At 40.7% G+C, this 25274-nt stretch overlaps 1 protein-coding gene across 14 annotated transcripts in view; it reads right to left on the bottom strand.

Moving 5' to 3' along the window:
- Positions 1–8703: 8703 nt before the first annotated feature.
- The window catches only part of LOC109030939 (uncharacterized), an 88680-nt gene continuing 72109 nt past the window's right edge, over positions 8704–25274 (bottom strand). For 12 of the 14 annotated variants that reach the window (XM_072304177.1, XM_072304173.1, XM_072304183.1 and 9 more), the window contains 6 exons: positions 24524–24624; positions 21837–21952; positions 19545–19883; positions 14259–14381; positions 12842–12973; positions 8704–9084 (listed from right to left, as the gene is read on the bottom strand). In XM_072304177.1, coding sequence (XP_072160278.1) covers positions 8834–9084; positions 12842–12973; positions 14259–14381; positions 19545–19883; positions 21837–21952; positions 24524–24624 — 1062 coding nt within the window. In that variant the 3' untranslated portion in view covers positions 8704–8833. The remainder of the gene's footprint in view (positions 9085–12841; positions 12974–14258; positions 14382–19544; positions 19884–21836; positions 21953–24523; positions 24625–25274) is intronic. The other 2 variants (XM_072304174.1, XM_072304188.1) reach the window with 2 other exon arrangements.

Genomic DNA, 25274 nt, shown 5'->3' with positions numbered 1-25274 from the left:
TTCTCACCAAAAGTTCAGTTTTACTATGGTTAATACTGTACACTTCGGTATGGTTAATACTGTACACTTAGCATTCAGTAGCGTAGCGTGTTTGCGATGTATCGATTGATTTGCCACTTGAATCTATGGAAAAGGATCGATAAACAGGGTGTTGGTGGCAAACACCTTAATATTCGACTCTTTAACATAGCTTCGAATGGAGAGATATCGATAATCGTTTATTCACGTCTCGCCACTGTTAGCGTTTAGTGTTCGACAACTTTTTTACTGTTCCATGACACGAAAACAACGGTAATAAGTACAATTCAGCGTGAGCCGCAATTAGTACGTATACTTTCGCGTGTCAGGGGTCACACGGAAATGTTAGGGACTTGCCGGTGTCTACTAAACCACACGACAAACATTCTTGTTTCTCTGATGTAAGGGCGTATAGTAACATTTTGAGGTGAGCCCTGTCGGTTGTGGAACTCCATGTGTTTTACGGCTCAAAGAATAATTAAATCACGACCGTAAGTCGGAAAAGCGGCGGGTTATGACACAGAGATGGTGCAATAACAAAAGTTGACCTTGGTCCGTGGGAGAAAGTTGAAATAAGCGAGATTTGACGCACGAGTATATGATAAATGAATATCGAACCCAGTGGCGTGGCGTGCTTTGCGATGTATCGATTGATCTGCCATTTAAACCTACGGAAAAGTATCGATAAACAGGGTTTTCGCAGCGAGCACCTCAATAATCGATTCTTTAACATAGCTCCAAATGGGAAAATATCGACAATCGATCATTCACGCTTCGCCACTGATTAAATCCGACTCTCGCAAAGTATTGAACACTATAAATACTCCGTCATGAAAAGGTACTTTTGGTTAATGACACCCCCGAAAAATTTGCCGGCAGTATCCCCCCGCAAGCCCCCCTCCATGCTGTCGTGCTAAGGAAAAACGCTGTGTGAGCCTCCAGGCGCTACCAAAGCTTCCCTTAGTAAATTGCGAAATCTCGGGAAAATTTGTAAGTGCTTTTCTTCCAATTTTTCGAGTAATTTTGTTGGCGATTTCAAAGTTCCTGAAAATTTCAAGGGGAAATATTCATGGCATTCCTCAAAAATAAACATTTTGTCGAAGGAAATTTGGCAACTCTCGAAAGTTCACACGGCGTTTTTCTTCAGCACTGCAAAATGGGTCTGTTGCGTATATATGCAACTAGTCGTGATAAGCTCGCTTTGCGAGCTGACACGTCTAGCCGGGGAGTGCCCCTGGACCCCAGTTCTACGCTTCGCGACGAACTTGCGACTCGCTCCGCGAGTCGCCACCGCCCCGCACAGTTTTTAACATTAATGAGGAGACAACATCTATGTCTTAATCTTCTTTTTCACCAATTTTTACAGAAATTGATGTTCTAGGAGTCCGGACCGCGTTTTCGTGCAGGGCCGCCATCTTGGATTTGGAAATGTTGAAAATCTGACCAAAAATGCGAGTTTTCCGTCGAAATACACCTCCTAATACCGAATTTCATAAAAATCGATCGATATCAGGAAGCGATATAGCATTTTAGGCCACGGCCGCCATCTTGGATTTTGAAATTTTGAAAATCTAACCAAAAATTCGAGTTTCTCGTCGAAAAATACCCCTGGATACCGAGTTTCACGAAAATCGATATAACAGGAGCCGACTTAGCATTTTAGGCCACGGCCGCCATCTTGGATTTTGAAATTTTGAAAATCTGACCAAAAATTCGAGTTTCCCGTCGAAAAGTACCCCCGGATACCGAGTTTCACGAAAATCGATATAACAGGAGCCGACTTAGCATTTTAGGCCACGGCCGCCATCTTTGGATTTGGAAATTTTGAAAATCTGACCAAAAATTCGAGTTTCTCGTCGAAAAATACCCCTGGATACCGAGTTTCACGAAAATCGATATAACAGGAGCCGACTTAGCATTTTAGGCCACGGCCGCCATCTTGGATTTGGAAATTTTGAAAATCGGACCAAAAATTCGAGTTTCCCGTCGAAACATACCCCGGATACCGAGTTTCACGAAAATCGATCGAACAGGAGCCGACTTAGCATTTTAGGCCACGGCCGCCATCTTGGATTTGGAAATTTTGAAAATCTGACCAAAAATTCGAGTTTCCCGTCGAAACGTACCTCTGGATACCGAGTTTCACGAAAATCGATCGAACAGGAGCCGACTTAGCATTTTAGGCCACGGCCGCCATCTTGGATTTTGAAATTTTGAAAATCTGACCAAAAATTCGAGTTTCCCGTCGAAACATACCCCCGGATACCGAGTTTCACGAAAATCGATCAAACAGGAGCCGACTTAGCATTTTAGGCCACGGCCGCCATCTTGGATTTTGAAATTTTGAAAATCTGACCAAAAATTCGAGTTTCCCGTCGAAAAGTACCCCCGGATTCCGTTTTTCACGAAAATCCGTTGAAAAATACCTCCTAAAACCTCATATTTCGTCTGTAAGGCAGTGACGTCACGCAACAGGATTGAACCTGTTCGGCGCGATGCGCGTAAACAACCGCGTATCTCCAATGTAATACTATATGGAGAAATAACTTTTCGCTCTTGCGGGGATCCGAGGCAGCGGATTTGAATGGGAATAATTTTAAGCAACTCCTCATTACAATATCTAAGCGTGTACCAATTTTAAAGGAAATCGCTTCGGCCAATTTTTATCTAGGGGGGGCAGAGTGAGTGGGAACAGCAGCTTTATATAGAGTAACTAGTCGTGATTAGCTCGCTTTGCGAGCTGACACGTCTAGCCGGGGAGTGCCCCTGGACCCCAGTTCTACGCTTCGCGACGAACTTGCGACTCGCTCCGCGAGCCGCCACCGCCCCGCACAGTTTTTAACATTGATGAGGAGACAACATCTATGTCTTAATCTTCTTTTTCACCAAGTTTTACAGAAATTGATGTTCTAGGAGTCCGGACCGCGTTTTCGTGCGGGGCCGCCATCTTGGATTTGGAAATGTTGAAAATCTGACCAAAAATGCGAGTTTTCCGTCAAAATACACCTCCTAATGCCGAATTTCACAAAAATCGATGGATCGGAAGCCAAGATAACAACTTAGACCACGATCGCCATTTTTGATTTTTGAATTTTGAAAATCGGACCTAAAATTCTAATTTCCCGTCGAAATACACCTCCTAATACCGAGTTTCACAAAAATCGATGGATCGGAAGCCAAGATAACAACTTAGACCACGATCGCCATTTTTGATTTTTGAATTTTGAAAATCGGACCTAAAATTCTAATATCCCGTCGAAATACACCTCCCAATACCGAGTTTCACAAAAATCGATCGATATCAGGAAGCGAAGTAGCATTTTAGACCACGGCCGCCATCTTGAATTTTTGAATTTTGAAAATCTGACCAAACATTCTAGTATCCCGTCGAAATATACCCCCGGATACCGAGTTTCACGAAAATCGATCGAACAGGAGCCGACTTAGCATTTTAAGCCACGGCCGCCATCTTGGATTTTGAAATTTTGAAAATCTAACCAAAAATTCGAGTTTCCCGTCGAAAAGTACCCCCGGATACCGAGTTTCACGAAAATCGATCGAACAGGAGCCGACTTAGCATTTTAGGCCACGTCCGCCATCTTGGATTTTGAGATTTTGAAAATCTAACCAAAAATTCGTGATCCCCGTCGAAAAGTACCCCCGGATACCGAGTTTCACGAAAATCGATCGAACAGGAGCCGACTCAGCATTTTAGGCCACGGCCGCCATCTTGGATTTTGAAATTTTGAAAATCTAACCAAAAATTCGAGTTTCCCGTCGAAAAGTACCCCCGGATACCGAGTTTCACGAAAATCGATCGAACAGGAGCCGACTTAGCATTTTAGGCCACGGCCGCCATCTTGGATTTTGAGATTTTGAAAATCCGACCAAAAATTCGAGATCCCGTCGAAAAGTACCCCCGGATACCGAGTTTCACGAAAATCGATCGAACAGGAGCCGACTTAGCATTTTAGGCCACGGCCGCCATCTTGGATTTTGAAATTTTGAAAATCTAACCAAAAATTCGAGTTTCCCGTCGAAAAGTTCCCCCGGATACCGAGTTTCACGAAAATCGATCGAACAGGAGCCGACTTAGCATTTTAGGCCACGGCCGCCATCTTGGATTTTGAAATTTTGAAAACCTGACCAAAAATTCGAGTTTCCCGTCGAAACATACCCCCGTATACCGAGTTTCACGAAAATCGATCGAACAGGAGCCGACTTAGCATTATAGGCCACGGCCGCCATCTTGGATTTTGAGATTTTGAAAATCCGACCAAAAATTCGAGATCCCCGTTGAAAAATACCTCCGCTTACCAATTTCCTCAAAAATCCGTTGAAAAATACCGCCTAAAACCTTATATTTCGTCTATAAGGCAGTGACGTCACGCAACAGGATTGAACCTGTTCGGCGCGATGCGCGTTAACAACCGCGTATCTCCAATGTAATACTATATGGAGAAACAACTTTTCGCTCTTGCGGGCGTCCTAAGCAGCGGATTTGAGTGGGAATAATTTTAATCAACTCCTCATTACAATAGCTGAGCGTGTACCAATTTTAAAGGAAATCGCTTCGGCCAATTTTTATCTAGGGGGGGCATAGTGAGTGGGAACAGCAGCTTTATATAGAGTAATAATAATAATAAATTCATTTTTTACGGGTAAAATCAAACAAAAATTACGTCAGGCACGACAGAAAAAATTTAAATTAAGTTCAGTAAACCTATCTCTGTGTGGATGAAGCCTTTCATTTATAAGGAGAGAATGAAACAATTGGACGTATTTCTGTCAAACGGAACTAAGCGTCATCGGAGGAGGAAGGTAGAGGGGGGCTTGAATTGGCGGCGGAACCGGGTGTCGGGCTCATTCCGTCCTATACTCGCAATGCTTTTCCATGGCGCACAGTTTCGTTTGACAGAACGCGCTATCCGGCATTCTAAATTCCTCAAAAGGAACTCAATTTGGCGCTTAGCTCCGTTTGACAGAAATACGTCCAATCATAAAAGAATAAACACGAATGTGGTTTAATTATTTTATTTTCCGCCACCGTGCAAACCGCACTGTGTTTTGCACAATGCGTGAAGTATCCATAAGGTCTTGTAGGCGCTATGCGTTTCGCGCCGACCGCTAGCTGCTGACAGCACTGTTTTTGACGCAATGCGTGAGGTATTCATGCAGTCTTGTAGGCGCTATGCGTTTCACCGCGACCGCTGCTTACCGCATTACGTTTGACGCAATGCGCGAAGTATTCATGGAGTCTTGTAGGAGCTAATATGTGTTATATGCTGACCGGCGCGCCGAGGGCCTCTCCGTTTCATCTCAAGTCCTCGTCATCATTGCTCTCTGCGCCGCTCCGCTCCAGGCAAAATTGCGTGTTTGGTTTCTCTCTCAACTAGACTAATGAAAGGCGCTGTCTCTTGTATCATCGAAAGACGAACAAATTAGAAATTACTATATTTTAACTCATAGGAAATGAGAGATTTTTTCGCCTTTTCTCGTTTGTAATTTTTTTTCTGAAACAGATTTTTTTTTTGGATACCTACATTTGAAAAAATCACAACACTGGAAAAAAATCACATTGGATCTAGACTCCAGACTCTTAAAAACATCGACAAGAAAAAATACTCTTGATTCAATCAGATTTAAGCTTAAATCAAGAACCAAGCCTCTTAATTTGAGCGGATTTCCTTTTGATTCAAGCTTAAATCTGATTGATTCTAGAGTCCTTTTTTTTGTCAATGTTTTTAAGAGTCTGGACTCTAGATCCAATGTGTTTTTTTTTTTTTTTCCAGTGAACATTTGTCACCCCCTAAATTCGCCGCTATGGGCTGCGGCCCATGTGGCCACCCCCTAAATCGGGCCATGAATGAAAAATCACGGCAGTTTTAAAGAATTGCCGTTGATTGCCGTTTGAAAAATGAGGTATGACAGGAAGTCTGCGACGTCGCAAACCGAGATACGTGATTGCGGACTTACACCGTCGTCATGTTTTCCGCCTGCAAATTTTCATACCCTTTAACAGGTGCCCTCACATTTGCTTCGCGATCGGTCTACGACAGAGCACTCTCTGCACCATTGGCGAGGCATGAATGATCGATTATCGATATTTCCTTATTTGAAGTTGTGGCAAAGAATCGATTTTAAGGTATTCGTTGCAAACACCCTGTTTATCGATTCTTTCTGACAGGTTTAAATGGCAGATCAATCGATTTATCGCAAAACACGCCACGCCACTGCTCTATACCCCTGCTGATCCTAATACATGTATAATCGATCAAAAATGTCAGAAGATTTCTCGCAATAAGAGCAGCTTCTGTTTCTCTTCAACAAACGATTACGGAACGTGGAATGCAGTTTGACTGTGTTCGGTTGTAGCCTCTCATTTGGACGTATTTATGAAAAAAGGAACTATGTTACACGCTAACCCTATGTAGATAGTTCCTTTAGCATAAATACGCCCATCTTAGTATATCCAGGAATAATATTGCTTTGTTCGGGAATACTTATTCATATGAGATATACATTAAGATGGATTAAATTAAAACCCACTGTGAGGTATGGTATATTTGAAAAACAAGTCAGCGAAATTTCTGTCATCTGCGATATTTTACTCCATTTAATTTGACAGTAAGAATGGATTAAAATTGCTCTCAAGACGAAATTTTGCGAGAAATTCCCCTTGGTCCTCCTTTTGCAGCTGGTAAAGTACCCCCAGACCATCTTAGCCTTATAATACCTTTATAGACAGAGTATGGCCATTTCTGTGCCGGTTCTTCATTAGTCGCGAAAAAATAGGCTGACACGATGTTCTTACGGCCGTTGATAAACAAGTAAGATGACTGCTACAGCAGGCAAGTTTAAGGTTATACAAACTCTTACAACCGATCAACACCGATTCAATGGACAAATAATTAAAAATATAGACTAAAATCAGGAGAAAACTTTCAGTTTGTTGGAGTTTTCCCCAAAGTGCGTTAAAAATTCAGCATACAGCTAAATACCTTAATACAGCGGGGAAAAGCTCCTATGAGCACAATTTTCTCTCAAGGAGATATCAACGGTGTATGTCGGCAATCCCATAACTCGGTTTGCGACGTCACAGACTTCCTGTCATACTTTATTTTTTAAACGCAAACGTATAAGCGAGTGAAGCCGACTTTCTCAGAGATTCTTTCCCACAGCAAAAAACGCCTTCAAATTAAGGGGATACCGATTGTCATGCGTGGCGCAATTTTGATGAATGATAATGGGACTGAGTTAAGCAGAAAGGAACCAACCCACATTTTGAAAAAAAAATTGAGTAATGAGAGATTTTGAACTCAACCACTGCTCTACTATCTATCGCCGAAAATTCAAAGTTTTTCTCGGTGCAAATTTCGCAGAAATTGAACTTGAAGTTTATCTTTTACATTGAGTCTTATGCAGGAGCCAAACTTTAAACCTCTTTTTCTCGGTTCGATCCCGATGTGGCTTGGTTCCTTTCTGTTTAACTCCGGCCAATGGTGAGTACAAACTTGTTATGAAAAAAAAAAAAAAAAAAAAAAAAAAAAAAAAAAAAAAAAAAAAATTGTTGAAATTGTGAGGCCGACTTTGAAAAAAAGACCTCGCATCTTTAATATTTGAAAGTTGAACTGAAGTTGCCACTGCAGAGGAAGGAGACATAATCCTTTTAGGAATGAATTTGCCCGGTGAATAACAAAAATTATTGATGGAGATGTAATTTTTTAAAGTCCAAATGATGCAAACCCAAAAAAGTAGAGGAACCAATGAATAGAAGTAGAATGGTGACCATAGTGCGAAAGCACGTATCTCCGTTTGCGACGTTGAAGATTTCCTGTAATACTTTATTTTTCTTTTGAGAACCAGCCAACGTAATTCCTTGTAAACTTCCTTGATTTTCCCTCTCTATTCGTCGAATACTTTGTATTAATTTCAAACAATAAAACGTCTTGATTCTCCTCAAAAAATGTAATAGGAGGGGAAATTTTGAAACACCGCAATATAGAAACGTGGTTCAGCGTATGCTTGCTCTAAAGACTGTTAGAGGGTGCTCGCTATCCTGTCAAAAACTCAGTTTCGCAGATTTCGAACGTTATTGCGGGAATGAATTGGTTATTTCACACTATAAAGATACAGCTTGCAGACAGAATAGACATTTAACCGGGAAAGTAATCTCTACTTATAACTTGGGAAAGAAAATCTTACGGTGCGGTGTTGGGGGGGGGGGGGGGGGGTTAGGGGGGCTCCGAGATTCGTCACTCTCCCCTCGGGCCAAAAGAGGAAAAAAGGGAAGAAGGAAAGGGGGAAATTGACAGAAAAAAATTAATTTTATTAAACATTTATTTACTTAGAAGCTTTCAAAACAGAACTGTGTTGACCGAAACAAAGGCTACCCAACACCGCAGAAATAAATGTACGTATGAGCCGCTTTACGACGCGCTAGGGCGCTCTGCGACGATTTTTTTTTTCACGCCGGCTATTCACTCAGAGTAAATCATTGATTTTTAACAGTGATTGTTACTCGTATACTTTTATGATGACTATATGATTTACACTGTTTGAAATATACTTTTTATGTGTATACTGTCATGGTTTTTTGCTTCATTTTCCTCCCATTGAAAGCTTCTTTTTTTTCATAGTAGCACACTGCTATTAAGGAGACAAACTGGAATAAAACATTAGAAGCAAGTTGAATATTAGAACTGTTATTCAATTCAACACGTGAAACGTAGGTAGCAACGAACTGAAAAACACAAGTGAAACTGAATTTTCGATATGAGCCCCAGGAAACACAGAGGTTTACGGAGAACAGGGATCACGTGAAAGTTGGGATACGTTCTTCAGCATCAGCATCAGCAGGTTTAGTGGCAGGTCCATCGGAGTCGAATTTCGGCGTGTAGCCGGTCACTTTTTGACGACAGAAAGGGCAGTTGAAAGATCGTAAAGGCTGATTCCCATCAATTCTCCGTCCGCTCATGGTTTGGGTGCAAGTATAACAAATTTCATGATTGCATGGTATCAGCGCCAACTTGATCATCCTTTCCATGCAAATCCTGCAACTTGAATCTGAAAAAACCGCCGGACAAAATTAGTGTTATACGCCGAAAAAGAATTGTACTATGGTGAGAACAAACGGACTGCATATTGCAATTTGGACCTATAAATTCCGGCCCGGTTTAAAAATAACGTACGTACCATTCGTTTCCCTATGCACATAAGTGTTTTTTCAGATGAGCCAGAATTTGTAGGTCCAAATTGCAAAATGCAGTCCAAATGATGGTCAGAAGTGTAAACTCTCATTTAATGGATCGTGATCGTGATATCGCCCTTTCAAAATTCAGGTTTTTGATATCAGCCACCGCAGTAATGACATCCTTGGTTTATTTTTCCATCTTTCTTTCATCTGAGTTTCGCGTTGAGTAACCAGTGAAAATGTGTTTCTCTCTCTGACAAATGAAAGCAAGGCGGAAGAAACCAAGGGTGTCACTACCGCGGTGGACGACGCACAGTGGAACGAGCCAATAGAAGAGGTCGGACATGACATTTTTGGCTAAAACTGCAAATTTTGATGTTTATTTCGTCACATTTTAAATTTCAAGGAGTGCTCGTAGATGAAAATTTAACCAGGAGACCAATGGAACCACTTTTAGAGCCTCAAAATTGTGTATAAACGGAGTTATACACTGGAAAAAAAAGAATCTTAAATTTGCCGCCAAGAAGTATTTCTTCTTAAATCAAGAATTTTTCTGGGTAATATATAAGCTACTTTTTGGCTTAACCCAAGCATTATTTTGCTTGTATCAAGAAAAAGTCAGCTTAAAGCAAGAAAAAAAATTTTCTTGGCGGCAAATTCAAGAACCATCATGCTTGATCCAAGCAACTTTTTACTTTCTCGCTCCCATAGGGTAGAGAGGAAGTATTGTCATCCTCCAAAAAAAAAAAAAAAAAAAAGTTGAAATTTCATCATTTCTAGACGTTTTAAGGTCCCAGGAGTAAAAATAACCATACTTGAAAAAATGTGTGTCCGTCCGTGTGGCGTCCCCCAAATCTGTCTACAGCGATATCTCAGAATCTATCTGTTCGATTTCATTCAAAATTGGCACAGGACACCATATCTATGGTCTCCTTATGCACGTCCAACGATTTTGAGGTACGCTAAAATTTGGGGGGGCTACGCTCAATTGTCCATTTTTAGCAAAATCACACGGAAAGCTCATTTTGAAAGACTGTAAATTTTGAAAAATGTCTTTAATTCTTTAACAATGGGCATCAAGCACATCACCTGGGTCATTAATTTAAGTTCCAAAAAGATCTTTGGACTAAACTCAAAATTCAAGAGATTACGAGGCCCAAAAGTAGGCACTTTGCTCCGCGAAACAGCTCATTTTCAAGGACTGTAAATTTTAAAAAAATAAAAAAATAAAAAAAAATGCCTTCAATTCTTCGAAAGTTGGCATAAGAGCACCACCTGGTTCATTAATTTAAGTTCCTACGAGGTCTTTGGACTAAACTAAAAATTGAAGGGTTACGCGTCATATAGCGAGGAGAGCACTTCGGTCACACGGAGAGCTCATGGACTGTAGATTTTGAAAAAATGCCTTTAATTCTTTGAAAGTTGGCTCAAAAGCACCATCTGAGTCATTAATTTAAGTTCCTAAAGGATTCATGGACTAATCTCATAATTGCAGAGGGGCCGATAGGAAACGCTCAATTCTCTGATAAATGAGTCGGAGCGCTTCTAGATAATAGCAGCAAACGCTTTGAGTCAGGTGAAACCTAGGAATTCAAATGCATTATATAATGCATCATATACTATTTCCAAAATTACTCCGTAGGTAATCACAAAGCAAAATTAGACAACTAATTAGATACATACTCACATTACAAAGGTACTATGAATCATCAAGCTAACGCCAAGAACTGACACTTAGATCTTTATTAAAAACTAATATGTTTGTTGTTAATGAATTTAGAATCCCGGCAGATTCCATCTTTTGCGGTTCCTTTTTACGAGGTACTAAGCACAAATATAATGTAATAATTCGGCACAAATATGACTGATTTAATGCTTGTTAATGAAGGAGGTTATAATAGTTATAACGTGACGTTTGTTGACTTGTCTCTGGTTGACGTTTGTCGATGGCGCTCTCTATTGTTTTCGCTTTGAGTTACGGGGATACGCGGTAAGGAGATGGCGCTCCTGGCGGGCGTGTCGTGAACCTTCCAGCAGGTAGATTCGCCCGCCAAATTTAAAATTTGGGAGATGCTAAGCGAAAACCGTTTAGTTTTAAGACTATTTGAACATCGAATAGTCATTCTACCCATTCAAGTAGATATTTGATGGCTTTTGACCGTGCTTAAGGAGAGATTATAATATAAAATCGTATCTGAAGTATGATGTCAATGAATCTAATGGATCCTAATGAATCGTAGAAAAGCTAAGATTTTTACGGATCGCCATCTTTGACAGGAGACTTAGTTAATCAATTACATATTTAATTGAAGATGCCTCATAAAATCAACAAGTCGAGTCCGAATATATGAATTCACCACATATCGCGAAGACATTTACAATGAAGTTCAATGGTTTGAATAAAAATTTCATAACTATTATCCTGTGATCAAAATTCCAATCAAACTTTATGATTTTGTAAAATTGGCAGTATTTTTCTAAATATTCCAGTAAAAGTGTCTATGCCGGCGCGAAGCGCCGGCTCGAGCGAGAAAGTCCCGTGCGGTCCCCGCACCAATCCGCTAAGCGGATGGGGGGGCGAAGCCCCCCAAATGCCGGCGCGTAGCGCCGGTACGCGGCGCGAAGCGCCGCGCATAAATTGGCCGGAGGCCAATTTTTTTTTTTCAGTGTAGGGTTTTAAAGTTTCCAAATTTCCGACCTCTCCTATTGAATCGATCCATTGTGCGACGTTATAAAACGAATTTTTTAAAGGGCGATATCTCGATTATCATTGAACGTTAAGAGTTGCTGTTTGGACGGATCTTATTATTTGTAGCCAATGTACAAGAATCAAGCGTCGAAACACGGTTTTGTGACAAGTGCGACTGACCAATCTACTCATTTTCCCGGAAGAACGCTGAACGCTCCTTCATGAACATTCCTGGCAATCTTGTTTTGATATTGGAATCTGAAAATTGGCAGTCACGTTTTTCGTGTTATATAGTTGACTGCCCTTTTGGGCCCTAAGAGCTCCATGTTTCAACATGTCTGCCGTGATAGCGAAGAGAGCCGTAAGTGTAAAAATGAAGTTCTGAGAAAACGAGCTCAGAAGCTTCTGACCGGAACATTTTATTGAAAGAAGCCTCCGTTCTTTGTCAAATTGCCACTAATCGTCCAAAAGACTCCTAGAAATCTTATGGATGATTAAAAATCGACCGATTTTATTTCGATTACATAAAAAGGGTATTTTTCATTTTCATTCTAGGTAATTGTTAGGCAAGACTGCCGTAAGTGCTATCTCCTGCATGCTTTTGCGGTTGCGTTTTGGACGCACAACAAACACATTTTCAGGTTAGAAATTGGCAGAAGAGGGTGGCACTTTACTGGAAAGGAATGTTTTCATTGGCCATCATGCACCTGCGACTGTCTTGAAAAAAACTATGTCATTTTTTGTGCACTTACGGCTTTCTCATACGTCTCGTTCTCATTAAAGTAGGATGAATTTTGCTGTTTTAGCTGTCTCAGTAATTACATCTAAAAGAGTTTAGACGCGAATTTTGAAGAAAACTCGATTTCGAAAATTTTGCACTTACGGCTCTCTTCGCTATCAAGGCGGATGTCCGCACTCTCTTTCTCTCTCTGTAGACTTACCGGTTTCTTTTTCATCATCAGTGTCGGGAGCCTCTTCATCCCTCGGATCTACTTCGCCCCGTTTGGGGCTTCTCACCGGAGATGGAGTCGGCGAGCGACGGGGAGTTTCAGTATGTGGAGGGAGTCCAGCCGCTGTTGAAACAAAAGAGAAATTTGATTCAGAATCATAGCATGACAGAGTGACAAACTAAAAACCCTGCCACTTTTCTCCACGTGAAGTTTTCGGCAAGTGAGAGAGACAGTTCTTTTCGTAGTCCGCGCACTTACGAGGGGATGAGTGAATTTTCCGAAAATTCACCGCAAATAGGTCTGTTGCACGGAAGAGATACAGCCGACTGAAAATTCTTTAGGAGATGAATTCGCTCCCCCCCCCCAAAAAAAAAAAAAAAAAATTGTGGGGCACATCAAAAAGGTGTGATATTCACTCCTCATCTGCGTAGTTTATAAACGCTTTCCCGTTACGGCGTATACGGGCAGTTTCTCTTAGCGGCCGGCAGTCAGGTTTGCCCGGAGAGATGAACCTTACTCTAAATAAACGTACAATCTCGCGAACTTTAATGAACTCTCTTGCGTAAGATTTCAATCGATTCAAAGCTTTTGTTTTTGCAAAAGAAAGTAAGGAAATGGGGAAATCTGCTTGAAAACGATGAAAAGCAAATAATAGGGAAAGTTAATGAAATCATTTGTTTACTCAGGTTAGTTAATCTCACTATAAACTTGGTCGGCGGTGACTGAGAAAAACTGCCCGCAGACGCGGGAAAGTTGAAAAAGTTACAAAGTATGCAGGTTGCCGACAGAGCACAGAGTAGAATTTCATGAGGGCCACCTTGCCGTCCGTTCCGCAGCTTGTCCGCACCGTGCATAGCGCACGACCTTCATTATTGGCAGAGAGTATGGAAGGTTAGAGGCCCGACTCAATGCTAGGTAATTGAAACAGAAGCGCTCGCAGCGCGCTCGCTGGCGACGTACGCAACTACTATTTTCTATTGTTTTCCAGTGACTAGGAGCGGGTATGTTGCTGCCGGACCACCTCCACGTAGGCAATATTTTATACATCGTCCGTCCGCAACCCTCGCTTAGCCAATCAGCGCAGTGGTATGGGATTCCGCTCGCCGCGCACTCTCGCGCCAACGTAAGCAACTGCTTGCTCACGGCTCCAACTTCTGTTTCAATTATTCCCTATCCAGTCGGGCCTCTAACCTTCCATACTCTCTGATTATTGGCGCGTATACGTAGTAAACCGTCTTCCCGATCGCTTCGACCCCCTACTCGATACTTCACTTGATACAACGTATCGAGTACCTGAGTTGCTTACCGGAAAGTGACTGACGGGCGCGCTCTGAAACTTTGAGAGCTTCCAAAAAAGTGACTGATGCTGCAAGCCGAAAAAAGAATCATTTCGATCTGTAGAACTTACCGATTCGAGCTTGGTTCAATGCTTCATACATTTCTGAAAGCCATGGCACGGATCCATCTGCGGGCAAAAAGTCTAAGTGCGCCACCTCTCTTCTTACGAAGACAAAGCTTCGAGTCCTGCCATCTGAAAAAGTGGCGCCAGAACTAGGTACTCAGAGTACTCACCCACAGTCCCTCCGCCTAAGGCACTCTTCACCCACACGTTTTCACCCAATACTTTTTATTCCACGGATATTCACCAACAACTCTTATTACCTACAAGCTTTTTCATCAGGTTGCAAGTTGCTTAAGGTAGAATTAAGCACCGCTCTCCCGGTCATGCCTGCGTAACTGGAAGCTTGGAGTTAAGAATGAAGTGCGCCTTCAACTCGATGGATACAATTTGAGCGACTCAGGAGTTGAAATAGTTGTATCACGGAACTCAGTTTAGTATGATGTCTAGGGACGAGTGACTTTCGTTGTAATCTTTCTTATAAAGTTCGCCTTCAACTCGATGGATACAATTTGAGCGACTCAGGAGTGGAAATAGTTGTATCACGGAACTTACATTTTGTAGTTTAGTATGATGTCCAGGGACGATCGACTTTCGTTGTAATCTTTGTATATTCAGTAATCACCACAGCGAAACATTCAATAACTTTCACTCGATTCTCCCCACCGAAAAATATTTTGATATTGACTCTGAGAAAAGTTGCAAAAGTTAGAATTGAGCACTGCTCTTGCGGACACGTCTGGATAACTAGGAACTGGAGTCAGGAACTCCTTCAACTCGACGTCCCAAACGACTTCCAGAGGTTGTGGTATAAATAAAAATGTAGGTGAGAAGTCCTTCTTTGCAAAAATGCATGATTACAACTACAGTGCATGGGGGTATAAATGCTGTGGGTGACTAGGTGTATTATAGGCCGTGTTACCGTGATAGCGAAGAGAGTAGTGAGTGCAAAAATGAAGTTTTCAGAAAAGGGGCTCAGAAGCGTCTTACCCATAGAGAAATAAAAGGAGGTGTTTGCATCTTGAGATTTGTTTACCCTGTGACGTAGGTCGGTACAACCTAGCAAGCGAAATCCGGAATTCGAAGTATGAAAAACGGACCATAATGTCCCATTTTTTTGCTTAAATCAACTCATGATATCATTTCAAGCACTTTTTGCAAAATGATCTTTTTCGATAAATTACACCATTTTCGAGAAAATTGATGTTAAAAGTCGCTGTACCGACCTACGTCATCATAAAATTCCAAGATGCCCGAAATGCAAACACCTCATTTTCTTTCGCCATGCGTCTGACCAGAAAATTTTCACTTGAAAGCACAGTATACATTGGCTCTCCTGAGGAATATCGTCACTTCTAGCTGTTTTGCCCGAAATTACGTCATTTCTTGCGCATTTACAGCTTCCTTATTTCTCATTTATATACAATGTAGATGAATTTCGCTATTTCGGCTGTTTCCGTGATTTCATCTGGAATAGATTCGACGAATTTTGGAGGAAACTCGGTTTTGAAAAATTGACCCTTACTGCTCTCTTCGCTATCACGGCAGCGTGGCTCATGAACCGTCCGTGAGTGATGACAGGAATCGAAAACGAAAATGCTCCAGGATAACCGCAGATGTTCTTAATGTTCCAGGATTATTAACTTCAGTACAGATTCTCTCCGGGTCAAAAAAAGATTTTCTTGCCGTATCAATATAGGGTGATCCAGAAGTCCCTTCTACCCCTACCTACCTCTAACTTCTTACCCACTTGTGGTAAAGATGTGATACTTGGGGGATGTTCTTAGGTAAATGGGAGCTATTGGGCTCCCTAAAATTTTCAGGGGGACTCTCTTGAGAGGGCAATGGACCCCAGTTTCTTTTCAAATGGGGAGAGGGGAGACCCCCCCCTTAGTGATACCCCGTTTGAAAGAGCATAAGAAAAAAACTTTTCACGCAAAACCAAAGTCAATATCTGAAACCGTTTCAAAAGGGCGGCCGGTTAACATTCAACATCGCCGACAATTGACATACCGGTTGTTCGTCAATAGATTTGAGCGAGAATAAGTACTTTGACATAAAGAAAAACGAATTCGTCGTTCAATTTTAAAAAAAAAACTGAAATTTTCAAAATGCCGCCGGTTGAAGCTCAAAATGGCCAAAATGCCAGCTCGGTTTTCTGATGCATTTGCCTGAAACTTTGGACTTAGGGGTATTCTGGCATGAAAATAACAGATTTGAAGTTAGATTTTCAATGAAAAACCAATTTTCGGCCATTTTGAACTTTATCCGACTGCCCCCAGATACCGAGCTTCAGGCAAATGCATCAATATGAAAGCGGGGTACCAATTTTCGGCCATGTTGGAGCTTTACTATTCTGAAACGGATTAAGATATTGGCTTCGGGTTCGGGCGAAAAGTTTTTCTTTTTTTATGCTCTTTCGGACGAGGTATCACAAAAGGGGTCTTCCAATTAGAAAAAAAAAATTAGCATCCAACGACCCCTCTCCCAGAGGGCCCCCAGAACATTTTAGGGGGGGGGGGGTAAAAATAGCTCTTTCTGGCCCAGGAACATTCCCCAAATTTCACATCATTACCCCATAACGTGAAAAGGTAGAGGAACCGGAAGGGACTTTTAGGTTACCCTGTATAAGTAGGTCCTAATGGCAATAGCTTCAAGCAATCTTCCTATCCAAATTTCAAGTGGAGTTGAAAATCCTTTCTTTCTCTCTGTCTTTTTTTTCTTAAATCTGAGTCATTTTTAGATAGGATTACGAGAATTTGTTGGTAGCAGTAATTATCCGCGGAAAAACCACAGAGCTAAACAAATTTTAATTCGTCCACCTTGCACACGAGGTTGCGGATGGACCTATTGATTCAAATTGTTTAAACTTAAAGTTTTGAATCAAAATGAGTAATGTAGCTCGCAACCATATGAAATTTCGTTCCGCTTATTGCTTTAATGCACAATCATATTTCGACGGAGTACGTCCGCGATCACATATCTCGTTTGCGGTGTCTTAAAATATCCTTCTCTATGTTATTTTTTTAAAGGAGAACAAATAGACATCATTCTTCGAAGTATTTGCAGACTTTTCTTCGCAAAGAGAAGAAAAATCATGGCAGTTTTAAAGAATTGTCGTTGAGTAGTTTTCCGTTGAAAAAAAAAATTATGACAGGAAGTCTGCGACGTCGCGCAAACCGAGTTATGTGATTGCTGACTTACACCGCCAATTTGTAGTTATTTCTAAGAAATTAAGACACATTGGTGATAAATGGAACTTACGTGCAGAAGGGTTTTCTTGCAACACAGCTCCGCGTATCAAAAATATTCCTAATTGAAGAGTTGAAATTCAAAGCCTGGTAAGCGCCATCAGGTTTCGTTAAGATCGAGCACTTTTTTTCTCATTTAAAAGGAACTACTACTATTTGGCGATGTCAGAGCTCTTATTGATTCTGCGAATACCAATCAGAGATCAGAGCTATCAAACTACTGCGGCTACATTAATTTGCTGCCATAGTGAGAGCAGAACCAATCAGAACCTTAATTTGGCCCTGGCTTGAAACCTTTGCGGAAAAGTCTCCCATAAAGTCCGATGAGGCGGAGGCATTAAGGTTGTGATGCAACAAGAAACACCATGCATGATCCTAGCAACTCCTGATGCCACTAATGACGCAGGTTTACAATGTCAATGGGTAAGGTGCGAAACCACGTATCTCCGTTACGGTGGTTTCAAAATCTCTGCTTTTGTTTTACTTTTTCGAAAGAAATCCATCCAACTTTACAGCTCGTTAATACATACTATTCCAGACAAGTAGGGAGGGAAAATTGAGGAAGTTTGAAAGGATGTAAGTTCAAAAGTTTTCCAGTAGAAGAGTAAAGGATGACAGGAAGTCTGCAAAGTCAAAAACAGAGACCCGTGGTTTCGGTATTTGGCCATCAATTTTCGTTGTTTCAAATTAGCTCGAGTTAATGGAGATGTTGCATGTGTGAGTGATTTGCGATTTGACCATCGATTCTTATGTGAAAGTTTGCGAGAAACACGATGGTGCCACTGGTTTTCTCTGAAATCATCTCCCAAGCTCATAAATAGCTCTCAAAGTGAGGCCAAAATGGAGGGGATATCCCACCCTACCCTGAGGGTCCACCTCTACATCAAGACAAACTCCCATGCAAAGAAAGGGAGCAAATATATTAGCAGGGTTGCCGTGTTTGCAGTTTTGGAGTCCCCAAATAAAGTGGCAGCCCTGCTTATGTATTTGCTCCCTATCTATGCATGGAGAGTTTGTCTCAATGTAGACGTGGACTCTCAGGGTAGGGTGGGACCATATTCCCTCCATTTTGGCCTCATTTGAGAGCTTTTTTTGAGCTTGGGAGATGATTTTAGCGAAGACCAGTGGCACCATCGTGTTTCTCGCACACTTTCACATAAGAATCGATGGTCAAATTGCAAATCCCTCACACATGCAACATCTCCATTTCATTTCTGGATACAACGATCTTTCTACAGAGGCTTACCTCGGAGGCGATTCTTGAAAGTTGGCAACTTCGGTTCTCTATACCAATGGGCCTGTTGCAAACTTTTGCTAGAGCAAAAATAAGAGTTGTTTCCTGTAGATAATGCCTCAAAAACCACGATGAGCGCATTGGCAAAGTCTGAAATGCACTCATAACTTCACAATCTGCGTAAGAAATTTGCGGTTTTTTGAGCTTCCCGCTTCAAAAACGATACTACGGCACAGGCGAACATTTTGATGGAGGAGTCGCTCCATCGTCGGCAATATTCATCATGGCCGACGCTTGCGCAGTTCCGCGCGTAATTCGAGGAGAGTTCAAGATCAATCAAGGCGGGCGAGGAAAATATGAACGTAAACACGCCGATTGTTATCTGGTCTAGTCCTGTTTAGGTGTTATCTCGTCCCATCACACGTGTTTTGGTGGATTGGCGTCGGCCATGATGAGTATTGCCGACGATGGAACGACTCCTCCATCAAAATGTTCACCTGTGCCGTAGTATCGTTTTTGAAGCGGGAAGCTCAAAAAACCGCAAATTTCTTACGCAGATTGTGAAGTTATGAGTGCATTTCAGACTTTGCCAATGCGCTCATCGTGGTTTTTGAGGCATTATCTACAGGAAACAACTCTTATTTTTGCTCTAGCAAAAGTTTGCAACAGGCCCATTTCAACGTATGTGAAACAATCGATTCTGGGTTAAGCAGCCTACCTTTCCTTTCTTTTGAAATCAGTATTTTTAATGGATTTAAATAGAGGAAAAACATTGTTGCCAACTTTCAAAATCGTCATTGGTGTACCTACCCACGTGCGTTCGTACAAGGCCTAATGGTTCTGACTCTGTTGGTACGTTTATCCCTCTAAATCGTAATAACGACCTTGCGTCTCGTTGGGCCTCCTCCAGAATACGGGCGTATGTTTCGTGGGTAAAATGAGTCTCTGTTATGAGATAAATATCTCCACGCCAGTCATAAGTAACGACTCGCCGATTTGACCAGTCCCCGGGATCTGATCTCCCCCTTCTACTGTGATCGCCAAAATAATACCCCCAATCCGAAGATCCGAGAGTTTCGTAGTAGCGTCGTAGTCGTGGACTTATTTCTCCATAAGGTGATGAAAACGAATCCTGGGTCCGAAGTCTAGCTGAACATGCGGAAACACAAAAAGGGAAAATTCAACACAAGGTGCGACCATAACACGTCGAAAGCGATTAGCCAATAGGACGCAATTTTTAATTTCAACCTGCTTCTAGAATTATAATATGCTACACTGAAAAAAAATCTCGGTGTATTTACTAAGAAAAGGGTAAAATTACCAAGAATTCGGGGTTCTATTTGATCCCAGTTTTTTCTTGGTAAAATTACCATTTATGGAATTGGTAATTTTACCGAGTAATCTCGGTTCAATTATTGAACTTTCTCGATAATTTTACTGGACCTTGGTAAAAACGCCAATATATTTTTTATCGACTGTGGTAGGATTACTGAGATAAAATGGCAAAGTTACCGAGAATTGATTACCAATAAAAGTGGTATTCTTACCTGAAAAAACAGTAAAAATATCGGTTTTTAGGTAAGTTTACCAGTCTATCTTGGTGAAATTACCAATAATCGGTAAAAAAAAAGTGAGATGGTAAAGGTATCAACGGACCTTGGTAAAAACGCCGAGAATTTTTTTTCAGTGTAGTGGCAATGCATTGAAATGGCGCACCAGCTCATCAAAAAGTTAGGGAGGCCTTACATATTTAGAATAGATTAATTTGTCATACCTTTGCCTAATGATTCTAATGTTAAATCACGGAGGGCGATGATGGTTTATCTATGATCTATGTTTTTAGTGGTTGCGTAGTTTTCTCAGAATCGATGGTTAACGCTTTCTTGAGCGAGTTCTTTCATCTCGCTAATCTTCTAGGGGAAACTTAAAATGCGCATAGATAACAGCTGAGCGCCTCTCTAACACGAACGACGAACGTATTAAAGCTTTTCCGATTGTTTTCCCGGTGTCAAGTCATCACACGACGTTTGAATGAGAATGATATGCAGTAAGCATTTATTGCTAGGAATCAAAATTTCTTGGCCCCGTGCCGGTACAACCCCCTTCCCTCCTGGTTACTAAACGAAGTATCTAAAATCTTCTTCAACTTCGGCTCGGTATCTATAAACTTCATGTAAACCTCGTCCTACTATCCTCGCTTTTTTACACATCTCTATTCCATTTTTTTTCAAACATCCTCTCACAATCCCCACAACATGGACTCATGTAGCTGTTATAGTGTTGTTGTCGTGGTACAATGACGTAATCTCCAGCGAAAAGGAAAAACGCCGCGTCTAAGCCTTCAGATGTTGCCAAAATTTCTTTGACAAATCACGCCTTTGCAGGAAAATTTGTGAAAATTTTTCTTTCGTTTTTTTATAGAATATAGCTCGGAATCTGATCTGAAGTGTCAAAAATTTCAAGGAAAAATATTCCTAACTTTCCTGAAAAACAAATAGTTTCTAAGAGGGAATTTGGCAATATTTGAATGCTCATATACGGCGGTTTTCCTTTGCATGGCAGTAATGTGCTTTGTCAACGAGAGTCGGATGACAACTCTGATGCTGTTGGTTATCAAGGAAGCGATCACGAGTACCGAATACCGCTTTTCTGAATGCAATATTTTTTTGTTTCAGAAAAGCAAATAAATGTTTTCGGAAAGTGTTAATAGCTGTGCAACCACTGGCTTATATTGTCGCTCACTCTTTTCCTTCTGACTGATGTACGTTTATAAATTGTTTCAAGTAAACACACATTCCGCTAATTGTCGTTGGAAACCGGAAAAACAAAAAGTAGAAACGAAAAATAAAAGAATCAACAATCGGAGTGACTAACTGTCAGACATGTTTCCAATGAATATGGCAGGACACACCTTCTCTAACAACAAAGATGAATTTCGGTTTTTTATTACCCCTTCTTTTCATAGCACGCACGCCACAAAGTGTTGCTGTTGCAATTTTCCTTGAAATCAGTCTTTTTGTGCTAAAACCTAGAATATGAAATATTGTTAGTCTATGCAGTGATTTGAGTCGCCTGGCTGCTTGATTTTCAAGTTACACATACCTCTTTGACGTCGAATTTCTTCATCTGAATTTCGTCGCCCACTTAGTAATCGCCATAATCTAGAACACGCTGAATCATGGCCGCTGAGTGATCTCGATCTGCTACTCCTGCTGCCCCTGCCAAATATTAATTTCCAGTCTCAACTATATTGCGTCTCAAATTGAAGGTAAAAAACTGTCGGTCAGGGTGATATCCATCCTTATTCGTAATGTTTAATTTTTTTTTTCTTTTCAATCAAAGTGGTATTTCAAAAAAATTAACTCTAGCTTTGCCAACAATTTTTACACACACCTTATCCCTTTCTCATTCATATCGAAAATACATATCGTTTACGAGTTTTACTAGATTTTTTTCACCAATTTAGGGCATTTCACTAAATGGGCACTTTTCTTCTACCAGAATTCTCCTGCACGGTGTAAAGTCTCGACTCACTCCCTCACTTAATAAAAAATTGACCGTGGTGAAGCATGGTTTACGGGTTGCGCAGAATCGCAACATATAATAGAAGTTCAATAATTGTAAAACATTATTCATCCCAAAAAGTTGTTTTTATTTACATAAAATCACTTCCTTAGCACTACGAAACATTCTTATCAGCCTTAATCATTGAGGAATGCTAATATCCCATTAAAACTGATCTGGGCCTTGAGTGGTTCCGGTTGGAAATTCAAGGGGTAGCGATGAATACCGATTCCTCGTTACCACAGTTTATTCTTCTTCTTTTTTTTTTTTTTTAAAAAAAAATAATAATAAAAATTTAGAACCTAATTTTAGAAAAGGATTCTTGTGAAGCAAAACATTCTCGGTGCCATAATAGGCAAATTACGAACATTTTTATACCGCCGGGTCTATTTTAACCCAGGTGGTAAAGCTGGGGATAATCAAACGACTGTAAGTTTAAGGTGGAAAAGAAACTTCCAAAATATCATGTTACAATGTTCTCATGTCTTACATCTTTCATTTCAGACCTAAAAATGTTTGAGATGTAACATTTGAGGTCAAGATTTTTCTTAGTCTCTACAAACTACGAGGGTTGTTCAGAAAGTCAGTTTACAAATAAAATATCCTCTACAAATAAATTAAGATAGATAAGAAAAATGTGTAAAAAGTGTTGAAAAGCCACGATTTTAAGCTTTCAAACGCGCTATAGATTTTAAATTAGGTTTGATGTGATTCTAAAAAAGTGGATTTTTCTGAGTCCACCTCCTCTCCGCGCGGGTCCAAAATTTCACGGAGCGCCATCAGCAAGTGAGTTTCTGTAAGTGTTGTATCGCTTATCACAAGAAAGTGGCTTGGAGATGTTTGAAAGTCACGTAAAACACGCGGAAGCACATTTTTTCATTGGTCGTAGGATTATTCGGTAATTAGTAGGTCTGAACTGCAGCACGTGAAAAGGTGAAGCTGCAAGTGGTTATAACTCGAGGGAGTTGTGTCATGTCGCTGAATTTGGCTTCTGCGTGTGCGAATTTCGCTCTACAATTCGTTCTTTAATCAAGAAAGGTTACAATAGCTGATCAAATTCAGAATAATTTACAGTAAAGACGTTGTAAGTGTTGCATTTATTTTAAGATAACAAAAAACCCATCAAACTGATAATCGCATGTATCGATAATCGCAATACGGCGATGCTGCGGAGGCGGTATCCTAGCAAACGTGGGCCTGTTCCTCTCCCCAATTTTCCCATTTTTTGAAGATATAATCTCGAAATCACGACCGGGACACAATTGAAGTAGCCGTTGTCACCCACCAAACCGGGGAGGACCTGTATACAAATTTTAGGGAAGATCTGACGAACGGTTTGACCCCCATTTCGTGAAAACCGTCAAAACCGACCTTTACTTTATATATAAGATGATGCCTCTTTGAAGAAAATTTTCCAAAAGATGGCGGAAAAGAGTGATTCGGTTTTTTTTTTTTTTTTTTTTTTACAAATGATTAGAGAGTAAACATGGTCAGTCCTACAATTGGACTGCATTTGGAAATTTGGACCTATACATTCTGGCTCATTTGAAAAAAACACTTATGAGCAGGAAACTAATGGCACATACGTTGTTTTTAAACCGGGCCGGAATTTATAGTTCCCAATTGCAAAATGTAGTCCAATTACAACTCTCGTACAATGAAAACTATACCAAAAATATGGAAACTTCAGTCTCGTTACAATCCCCTTCAGTTTCCCTGACGCAACCAGCTTATCTGTAAAGTAAGTTTAGTTGCCTGAGCCGCTTACACAAGGTGCGAGGATTGGTTATGGGACTGAGTTTTCTCTACAGAATTGTTGAGCTTTAATGATCAAAGCAATATTTTAGTTTCAAACATGAAAATATTTGATATCATTTGAGATTAATTCTCACTACCATCTCCTTTACTTCCTAATGCCACTTCTTTATGCTTCAGAATACGCAGAACCTAATGACCCTTCGTGCAGGCATCGCTCTATTTTCACTCTGAGTTTTTTTTTTGCTTAAAGCAGAAACAGATTTGAAAACATAAAATTATGGCGTGAAGATGCCAGCACTCTTTTGCCCGATGAACTACGGAAAGATCGATTTCAGTGGCGTTTGAGAATCGCAAAGCGTTCTAGCACGGTAAGTTAGCGACTTGTGTATATATTTCAAAAGTAGAGACGAACAAATGATTAATCTCTCAACTAATCTAAATTTGAAACAATACCCTAGATGACTTACGGTGGGTTTCCTGTAGAGAAAGCTCGGGTGGCCTGACGCATCAAATTGCGAACAGTATCCCATCTGCTTGTTGACCTGGCTGTTTCAACATTCCTCAGCAGCTGGAATGAAAAATTCAAACTCTCGATTGAAGATAGGCGAGTAAATAGGCTCTGAGTGCTAAACCAGGGTCGATATTTAAGGACAACGCATTCGAATCAACTTGTAAGGGCCTAAGATTTTTTGCAATGTCTCAAAATTCCCGAAAATAGTTCAGTTTAGTGTGGACAGACAGTTTTGTCGTTCCCCGGACGAACAAATCTGACTCCTTTACAACCTTAAAAGATTTCTTAGAAATATCATACTTGACAACACTATTTCCAACTAAAGAACGACGTTTATTTGTTTCCCAACCAGCTTTGCGTAAACATTGTAACCTCGAAACAAAGAAAGCGAACTATGTAAGAATGCGGTTTGTAAAATCTACATCCGGAGGCACCGCGGAACACTTCCTCTTTAGTTGTGAAAGGTTTGAGAAAGAAAGAAGAAAAAAGAAGGAAAAATCCGATGAGAATTCAGATAAAAACAACGTCATGGAAAAACTGTAAGTAACTGAAGAAAACTCACATATATAACTGTTTTTATTTTCAGACGATAATTGAAAAAAAGAACAAAGATTTCGAGAAAATTGAGATGAAGCGTTAACTTAGAGTTAAAACAAGAAGAAAAATCCAACATGAATATGTTGGAAAAGCGTGCCGAATAACTGAAA

The sequence above is a fragment of the Bemisia tabaci genome, chromosome 9, assembly GCF_918797505.1.
Source record: "Bemisia tabaci chromosome 9, PGI_BMITA_v3".
Lineage (NCBI taxonomy): Eukaryota > Metazoa > Arthropoda > Insecta > Hemiptera > Aleyrodidae > Bemisia > Bemisia tabaci.
Note: the sequence above shows the minus strand (reverse complement) of the source record. Positions and strands in the feature narration are given on the sequence as shown.